Source organism: Grammomys surdaster, unplaced genomic scaffold, assembly GCF_004785775.1.
Source record: "Grammomys surdaster isolate TR1022 unplaced genomic scaffold, NIH_TR_1.0 126123, whole genome shotgun sequence".
NCBI classification, from domain to species: domain Eukaryota; kingdom Metazoa; phylum Chordata; class Mammalia; order Rodentia; family Muridae; genus Grammomys; species Grammomys surdaster.
In genome coordinates, this window is record NW_021620931.1 from 18,536 (window position 1) to 28,092 (window position 9,557).

Below are 9,557 nucleotides of genomic sequence, written 5' to 3' on the forward strand. Positions count from 1 at the left end.
AGAGAGAGAGAGAGAGAGAGAGAGAGAGAGAGAGAGAGAGAGAGAGAGAGAGAGGCACATGCGCCCGCGCACACACACACACACACAGAGACACACACAATCTCTCTTTTTTTCCTTTTTTTCTCTTTTTTATTGGATATCTTATTTACATTTCAGACGTATCCCCTTACCCCATTTCCCCCCCGCCTGCCCAGGAATCCCCTATCCCTCCTCCTCCGGCTTCTATGAGGATGTGACCCCCCCCATCCCTCTAGTCCCACCTCCACCTCCCTACCCTCGAATTCCCCCACACTCAGCGTCCACCATTCATGGGACCAAGAATCTTCTCTCCCACTTATGCCCGACAAGGCCATCCTCCCTTACATATACAGCTGGAGCCATGGGTTCCTCCCTAAGTGCTCCCAGGCTGGTGGTTTAGACCCTGGGAGCTGTGGTTGGTTGGTATTGTTGTTCTCCTCATGGTGCCCCAAATCCTTTCAGCTCCTTCAGTCTTCACTCTACCTCCTCCATTGGGAACCCCATGGTCAGCTCAATGGTTAGCTGTGATCATCTGCCTCTGAATATGTCAGACTCTGGCAGACCTCTGAGGAGTCAGCTATATCAGGCTCCTGTCAGCATGCACTTCCTGTTATCCACATCAGTGTCTACCTTTGGTGACTGCATGTGGGATGGTTACCCAGGTGGAATGATCTTCAGACAGCCCCTCCTTCAGTTTCTGTCCTACACTTTGTCTCCATTTTTGCTCCCATGAGTATTTTGTTATTCCTTCTAAGGACCGAAGCACCCTCACTTGGTCTTCCTTCTTCATGAGCTTCATGTGGTCTGTGAGTTGAATCTTGGGTATCGCGAGCTTCTAGGCTAATATCCAATTATCAGTGAGTAAAAACCATGTGTGTTCTTTTGTGATTGGGTTAGCTCATTCAGGATGATATTTTCTAGTTCCATCCACTTACCTAAGAATTTCTCGAGTTCATTGTTTTTAATAGCTGAGTAATACTCCATTGTGTAGATGTACCACATTTTTTGTATCCATTCCTCTGTTGAAGGACATCTGGGTTCTTTATAATAGCTAGAAGCTGGAAAGAACCCAGATGTCCTTCAACAATCTCTCTTTTAGAATAAAGAGGATCACTTCTCTAGTCAGCTATCTGGTTTTGTTTCTGCCCGAGGCTTGCAGCCTTACTTCCCCACCATGAAGACACACAATCGCTACAAATGTATCCGCCCCACACAGGCCGCCCCTATGTCCTCATGCACTCCTCCCTGGGGGATTGAAGGCTTCCGTGACAACTAGAAGGACACAGTCACTTTCTGTACTTTCCATTTCTAGTAATTTTGCATTAAATTTAAGTTTTTGGTGTTTAAAGTTTTAACTTTTTGGGATTATAATACCATTTCCCCTCCCCTTTCCCTCCTCAGAGCTTCCCATGTGCCCCTCCCCCGCCTGCTCTTTTAAATTCATGGCCTCTTTTCCGTTAATTCTTGTTTCACTTGTGTGTATTTGCGTGTATACCATATATGCTCCTCATTACATACATAAAACCTGCTCGCTCTGTATATTGTTACCTGTGTGCATGCTATCAGGGCTGAACATCTGATACTGAATAAAGAGTTGGGGTGCTCTTTCCTGGGGAGGACGGTTTCCTTCTCTCATTATTTCTTAGTTGCCTGTAGTTCTTTGGATTCAACTGGGGTCTCGTGACCTTTCACCCTCCCACTTTAGCACGTCTGTGTTGCTCGTGCTCGGCTGATGCTCAGGCGGCCATGCTGGTGGGTTTTCACAGGAGCAGATTCTGGTGCTTCTATGAGACCCGATCTCACATCAAGCTCCCGGTTCCCTGGCTCTTATGATGCTTCTGGCCTCTCAGCACGATCCCTGTGCCTTAGGCATAGGAGTTGTGTTGTAGTTTAAACTAGGACGGGACACCACAACTCTGCAGTTTTGATTAATTTATCATTTTTTTTATTCATTTATCTTATGTGTATGACTGTTCTGCCTGCATGTATGTTTGTACCATGTCCATGGCTGGTACCCTACAGAGATCAGAAGAGGACATCTGCTGGAACTAGCATTACAGATGGCTTAGAGCGACCATGGAGGTGCAGGCTCTCTGTAAGAGCAGCAAGTGCTCTTAACCACCTAATCATTTCTTCAGCCCTGCAACTACACTTCGATCAGTTACAGATTTTTGCAATGGTTGCTTTGTATCTGTTGCCAAAAACAAAAAAAAAAACAAACAAAACAACAACAAAAACAAAATCGAAACCAAAATAACAAAACAACTCCCCCCCCCCAAAAAAAAAACCTTTCCTTGGTGAGGGGTGAGGACTACACCTACGCATGGATATAATGGCAAATATTTAGAATTTAGTATGGATATGCTGATTTAATAAAGTGCAAGGTATAAGTTCTCCCTGAGATCCATGACTTAACCAACTCTGGGTGGTTTGCTAGGTTTCTGGTACCAGGCATGATTTTCTGCTTATTGAGCAGATATTAAGTCCAATTAGAGAGGTGATAGTTACTGACAAGATGTGCGTGCCACTAATACACTCTCAGGGATATCATACTATGCTGGTCATTGCTGTGGTTCACAGGCATTAGAGCCAGGTAGGTGGATTTAACTTTTTCCAGGTAGACAACATATCACCTGTGGATAACTTTGTTCTTTTTGTCCCCCTCAATATTAGAATTTTCACTTATTTATTTGTTTTTTGTTTATTTATATGGATGGGTGTTGGGGTACATGTGCCATGGAATGCCTGTAGAAGTTGGAAGACTTCCTTCCACCATGAGGGACCGGGAATTGAACTGAGGTTGGCAGGCTTGGTGGCAAGTGTCTTTACTTGATGAACCATATTGCTAACCCATTATAGTTGTTGTTGTTTTTTGTTTTGTTTTTTTTGTTTTTTGTTTTTTTTTTTTGTTTTTTTTTTTTGTTGAGTCTGTGGTTCAAAAGCCCTGGCAGTTCTGGAACTCATTCTGTAGACCAGGCTGGCCTCAAACTCAATAATATCTGCCTGCCTCTGTCTTTCAAGTGCTGGGATAAAGACATGTGTCACACACTAGGCCTTTTCCAGTATTTTTATCCTTTGTCTTACTTCCTGGCGCTGGTGTCATAAGGTAGACTGTAAGCTAACAGAGCAGATGCCCAGGATGTCCAGTGAGTGGTTTTGTCACCAAGTAAGCTGCTTGTCACTGTCCTGATGCTTTTGCTTGTGCCAAAGGTAATTTCCCTTATTCAAGCCCCTTACTTTAAAAACTCATACATTGGGTGAGGAGAGACACATATGGCTCTGCCCCCAGCTGAAGAGCTCTGGGGGTTAATGGCTAACGGAGAGGAGACCCTTTTTTCTTAAGGGATGTAGTTCTGGTACATCCTCTGGTAAGTTAACTGTGATCCAGGAAACAACTCCATAGCCATACATCCTAGTACTCTAATTAAACTCAAGGTTATTGACATCAATAAAGGACACTAGGCATGGGTGTACACCTCTAACCCCGCCTGCCCCTGGGAGACTGCGGCAGGATGGTGGCTCCGAGGCCAGCCTGAACTCCATGGATGAGGCATCGCCGGGCAAGCGCTCTGCCGCCAAGCTAAGCCCCCAACTTTCCATCAGGATCTGTCTTCCATCAATCTACTTCCAGAGCAAGGTTCTCGGGGCTTGTGCTGAATTCCACAGCAGATGTAGCACAGAATCTCACTCCTGGTCTCCTCTGTGCCTCTCAGTTTTACTTCCACAAATTGAATCTTTTTATGTTTTTCCCTCTGAAGTCCAGATGAATAATATGAGTTAATTATAATTAAAGAATTCTATGGGGGCTGACAAGATGGCTCAGCTGGTTAAGGTGCTGCCACCAAAGCCTGATGACCCGAGTTTGATTCCAGGTACCCACGTGGTGGAAGGAGAGAACAGATTTCCTCAGGTTGTCTTCTGACCTCCACACACACGCAGCAGCACATATGTGCCCCTAGGGAAAAGAAGAGCACTCTGTTATGAAAACGAGAATTTATCTCTGTACTGTCCTCCCTGCTTTTCTATGAATACTGTAGACTTTCATTTGGTAAACAAGGCCTTTTGACTTCCAGTAAAATGTTCATAGTGTCCATTCCTATGTCCTGGTAGGCTTTATTGTTATTTTTCTTGTTATTAACAGAGTCTTGCTCAGTAGCCCAGGCCAGCCTTGACTTTAAGCTTGCTGTGTTCCTTCAGTGTCTGTCTCCTGAGTGCTGGAATTACAGGCATGTGTCCATACCTAAATTTCTCAACTCTTGCTATAGACTGCTCTTAAGTCATTGCCTCTTTATTCCACTGAAAATGTCACTGACAGTGACAATGATAAAACCCTCAAGCTCTCTGTCTGTCTCTATGTGTGTGTGTGTGTCTATCTCTTTGTGTATGCATCTCTCTGTCTCTGTCTGTCTATCTCTGTCTCTCTGTCTATCTCTCTGTCTCTGCCTCTCTGTCTCTCTCTGTCTCTCTGTCTCTCTCTGTATGTGTGTGTGTCGGTGTGTATGTGTGCATATCTTTCTTGGAGAACAATTATTTGATTGTTAGTTCCTTCCCATTTGGGTTGATATCAATATTCTGATTATCTCAATTTACATATTATTTTAGTGACTCATAAAGGATGTTCACTGCCATCTAGGGACAAAGCTAGGAATGAGTAAAACACGTGAAAGAGAAAAAGGAATGAGTGTTTTAACCAGACATTGATTTTGTCAAAACTTCCTCGCTCTCCTACGTGTACTGAGGAAAGAACAACGGATGACTTCTGGCGAGGATCTTGATATAGGACCAGAGATTAATTATGAACACACAGGAAGAGAACAGTGCAGAAGACATTTATTAAGCATTTACATTAGACATGGGAAAAGGTAGATGCTACCAGGTACTGAGCTATATGGTATATCAAAGTACAACCTAATGTAAAAGTAAAGACACAGGTAGACCCTGGAGGATGCTGAGTCTGAGGCCAGCATCAGCTTCACACTGAGACCCTGTTCCCTGGAAGGAAGGGAGGAAGGGAGGAAGGGAGGGAGGGAGGGAGGGAGGGAGGGAGGGAAGAAGGAAAGGAGGGAGGGAGAAAGGGAAATTTGGCTACTCGTCAACTATGGCCAAATGTTTGTAGAGAAGCTGAGGAGGCAGTGAATGGAAGACCCGAGCTGCAGCTTCTCCCTGAGCTGCAGCTTCTCCCTGGCCATCATTTCTTGGCCTGTGAGGTTGGTATCCACTGACAAGTGTGAGACACAGGGCTAGAGAGGCAACTCGGTGGTTAGGAGCACTTACTGTTCAGGACCTGCTTCAGTTCCCAGCACCCACAGTGCAGTCATAGCCGCCTGTGACTCCTGTAACTTCTGGGGGACCTGATGGCCTCTCCCAGCCTTCACGGATCCCTGTGTTCATAGGTACACATAAACTCACACACAAATGCATCGATAATTTTTAAAAAAATCTTTAAAAACAATGTGTAAGATCCAGAGTGTTCAATGAAATGACTATGCAGATTTGAGGGGTCCCTTCTAGAATGAGGTAAGAGAATTACCTATTCATACAGAGCCTGCCTTAGGGTTTTACTGCTGGACCATGACCAAGGCAGCTCTTACAAGGACAACATTTAATTGGGGCTGGCTTACAGGTTCAGAGATTCAGTCTATTATCATCAAGGTAGGAGCATGGCAGCATCCAGACAGACATGGTGCAGGAGGAGCTGAGAGTTCTACATCTTCATCTGAAGGCTGCTAGTGGAAGAATGACTTCCAGGCAGCTAGGACTAGGGTCTTAAAGTCCATATCCACAGTGACACACCTACTCCAAAAAGGTCACACCTCCTAATAGTGCTACTCCCTGGTCCAACCAGATACAAACCATCACAGAGCACTTTATTTATTTATTTATTTATTTTTGGAGCTGCTCTGATTGGTATTTTATTTCTTCTTTACAAGTTCCACATAATAGACAAAGGCTTTTTGATAACATATTGTTATCTTTGCTGAAAACAACCTTATAATCATTTTAAACAACACAGATGTGTACATACATGACTAAGGTTTCTGCAGCCTATAAACTCCTCTTTGGGTTTAAAAAGGAAAAAAAACAATATACTGACAATTCAACTGTAACTCTTAGAAAAACACCGGTTTCCTTACCAAACGTGAGTGTCCTGTACAGGGACCTATCATTCAAGATAGCAATGAGTTCGAGCCAAGGGAAGCCAGGAATATCTCCCCTCATCAGCTCAGGGGACCCTCCCCCACCCAGCACCTCTTCAAAGTGCTCCTTATCTTCATCATAGGAAGACAGCAGTCACCAAGAGAAGCCAGGAGCAGGAAATACACTTGTTGTAAAGTTTCTGAGTGTCTTCCACAGTATTTCACAGCCAGCATCTCAGGAACATGTCCATGGAAGCATGCGCACCATTCTTCAGACTGCTCCCTTTATTTCTCGAGCGAGGGACCCAGGCCTTCCTAATTTACTTTAGGTGCCTGGGATAACAAAGTATTTCACCAGAAAGGGTGTGAGCAATGCTATCTGATCAGAGTACAGATAATGAAAAAGCAGTTATCTTAAAGGAAACTTCTGCTCTACTCACACTAAAATATCAGACCAATGCACAACATACTGAAAACTGTAATACAATACAGCCAAACACAGTGTTCAAATATTAAACCGTTCAAGCACGTGAAGATCATCTTCTGAAAGACAAATTGGGTTCTTATTTTGTAGCTACCTTTGTGTAACTTAAAAACCTGCTGTCCCTCAACAAGGTCTGACACTGGTCTTGATACTTGGCAGAAGTTCGATGAGACAGTGAGAGCCCGACCATCAGCCCTCAGGATCCCCCAGCATTCATCTTCAGCATTCATCCGAGGACCGGGCATCGTCTTCTTCCTTCACTTCACAGTATCTCCCTGAAGACTCCCCTTCTGGATTGTAGCTCTGCATTTTAATATTCAGTCTCTCAGCTAGCTTCTGTGCTGCAAGCTTTGCCTGTATCTCCTCATAATTCTGCTTCTGCTCTTTCTGCAGGGCCAGTGACTCTTCTATGGAGAGCAGCTGTGCAGGCAAGTGGTGGAGCGGAAGGAGGCGCGCTGCTGTGATATCATCAAGATGCTGCCTAGCCCTGCGACGCCCTTCTAAGGAAACAGAAGACTGACTTCTCTGACAATGACTTGGTGAGTCACTCTGTTGTGTAGGTAACACATTGGTCTTAAACTTATGAGGAGGGGGCACTGGGTTTCTGGCTCGCATTTCTAGCACTTTCATGTAATGAGGCTTCTTAGTAGTCTCAGTCTGCAGCTCTGGAAAGTTTTCAGTGCTGGTGTTTCCTTCTGAGAGTTCACTCTGGTCTGGAATTGTAATCTTTTGCAATTTAGTGATAAACAGACGGTTGGTGCTGCGGGAAATCTCTTCCACTTGACTTGAAACAGGGTGCTGGGGGAGATGTTCGTTAACTTCAGATGAGGGTGTCCCGGCTCGGATGTGAGCAGCTGGGCTGGGGTTCACTGTGCTGCCAGCCTCCAAAGTCTCTTCATTGCCTTCGTGAGTGAGAGGTATAGGTCCCTGTGTTTCTGAGGTTGTTTTAGATGATGTAATGTCTATTGAGGAACATTCAGGAACTAATGATGAAGTATCAAGCATCAGGTCAGAATTCTGGACCTTGTCGACGTCCGTATCAACTCTTGTGGTTGCTTTTTGTCTTAGCTTACAGTCTACACTAACAGGATGAAACAGTTCACTTCTCCCTCTAAACTCTTCACGTTCTGAAATGGCAGCTTTCAACTTGGCAATGGTGTCTGAGATCTTTTTACCTTTGTCAGGCAATTTGCAAATGAATTTTTCGTTGCGCAAGTCTCTCCTGGAGCCTCAAGCCAAGCCGCCTCAAGTCCTCCGGAGCTGGGGGCTCGAAGCCGCGAGACAGCGAGCACGGGATGCTGTGGGCGGGGATCCCCAGTGGGGCCCACAGCAGGCGCAGGCTCCGAGGCTGGTGGTGACTCTGGAGCGCGAGCGGGAGTCGCCATTTTCCCGGAAGCCACAGAGCACTTCTGAGTATTGAGATTTATTGTATAATCCTTAATAAAGATTATACAGGGAGACTAAGACCATGGAGGTCCATTCACCATCACCACTTGAAGTGTTTCTGATGTACCAGGTTCCTCACAGCGGCCCTCACATCCTTGTTCCTCAGGCTGTAGATGACGGGGTTCAACATGGGGGTCACCACCCCATAGAAGAGAGAGATGAGCTTGTCCGCAAGGTCCTGCTTGTCTGCCCCCAGTGGGTCCTTGGACTTGGGCTTCCCGTACATGAAGAGGATGGTCCCATAGAAGACAATCACCACGGTGAGGTGGGCAGAGCAGGTGGAGAAGGCCTTCTTCCTCCCCTCAGCAGAGGGCATCCTCAGGATGGTGGAGAGTATGAAGATGTAGGAGACAAAGATGAACAGAACTGGGACCCCCAAAAACATTGCATTAGCTACCCCCATGCTGATCACATTGATGGAGATGTCAGCACAGGCCAGTTTCAGGACAGCCAAGATCTCACAGGTGAAGTGATTGATGACATTGTCCCCACAGAAGGGCAGCGTCATTGCTAAAGATATCTGAACTGTGGCAGTGATGCTTCCAGATGCCCAGGAGCCAGCAGCCATGGACACGTAGGCAGCCTTGCTCATGACCACTGGGTATCTGAGGGGGTTGCAGATGGCCACATAACGATCAAACGCCATCATGCCCAGGAGCACACACTCCGTGGCTCCCATGGCAAAAGACAGAAACATCTGCATAGCACAGCCTGAGAAGGAGATGGTCTTCCTGGGAGTCAGGAAACTGTCCAGAACAAGGGGGACCGAGGAGGTGGTGTAGCAGATGTCCAGGAAGGAGAGGTTCCCCAGGAAGAAGTACATGGGCGTGTGCAGGTGGGAGTCGAGGATGGTCACCAGGATGAGGACCCCGTTGCCCAGCAGGATCACCAGGTACATCAGCAGGATGAGCACAAAGAGGGTTTTCTCCAGCTTTGGGTGGGCAGAGAGGCCCAGGAGAATGAAACAGAATACAGGGGAGGTCTCGTTGGGTCTGTCCATGATTCCTCCTATATTGCAGGAGCTCAGAAGGTCACTTTCAGGCTTCTCTGATGCCGGTAATGCCAAGGGAACCTGTGAGAAAGAGTTCATTGAGGAGCAGTTGGCTCAGAGCTCTGATGATCTGTGGGAAGTGGTCGTCTATGCTGTTCTGAGTCAAAGGCGGGGACCTTGAACAGCAACTGCTTGGTGGTATCTGACCCTTGCAGAGATGTTTGAAATGTCACCTGAGTAAATTTAAGTTTGCTAATCACATTTAAAAGTATCACACATTTAGCTGGGGTTGGACCATTTGTGGTCAGTTTATTTTACTCAGCTGTGACAAGAAATATATTTTACTTGAAATTTTTCACCCAGGAAACCTCTGTCTGGTTGAAAGCAGACACTACTGTTTGTCCTCAGTTCCTGTCCATCTCCTGAGTGAGTACTTCTGTGGGCTGCCTTCTTCCTCTTTCCTTATGCACCTTCATGATGT

General features: G+C 45.9%; 1 protein-coding gene and 1 pseudogene across 1 annotated transcript; both read right to left on the bottom strand.

Moving 5' to 3' along the window:
* Positions 1-6,858: 6,858 nt before the first annotated feature.
* Positions 6,859-8,126, bottom strand: LOC114611785 (annotated as a pseudogene).
* Positions 8,126-9,085, bottom strand: LOC114611786 (olfactory receptor 13C7-like). Its single transcript, XM_028756539.1, has one exon. It carries the CDS (start codon positions 9,083-9,085, stop codon positions 8,126-8,128), a length of 960 nt encoding a protein of 319 aa, XP_028612372.1.
* Positions 9,086-9,557: the final 472 nt, after the last annotated feature.

Bases quoted from the DNA above. Each gene is read 5' to 3' on its own strand.
- LOC114611786 (XM_028756539.1), bottom strand. From the start codon at position 9,085: ATGGACAGACCCAACGAGACCTCCCCTGTATTCTGTTTCATTCTCCTG.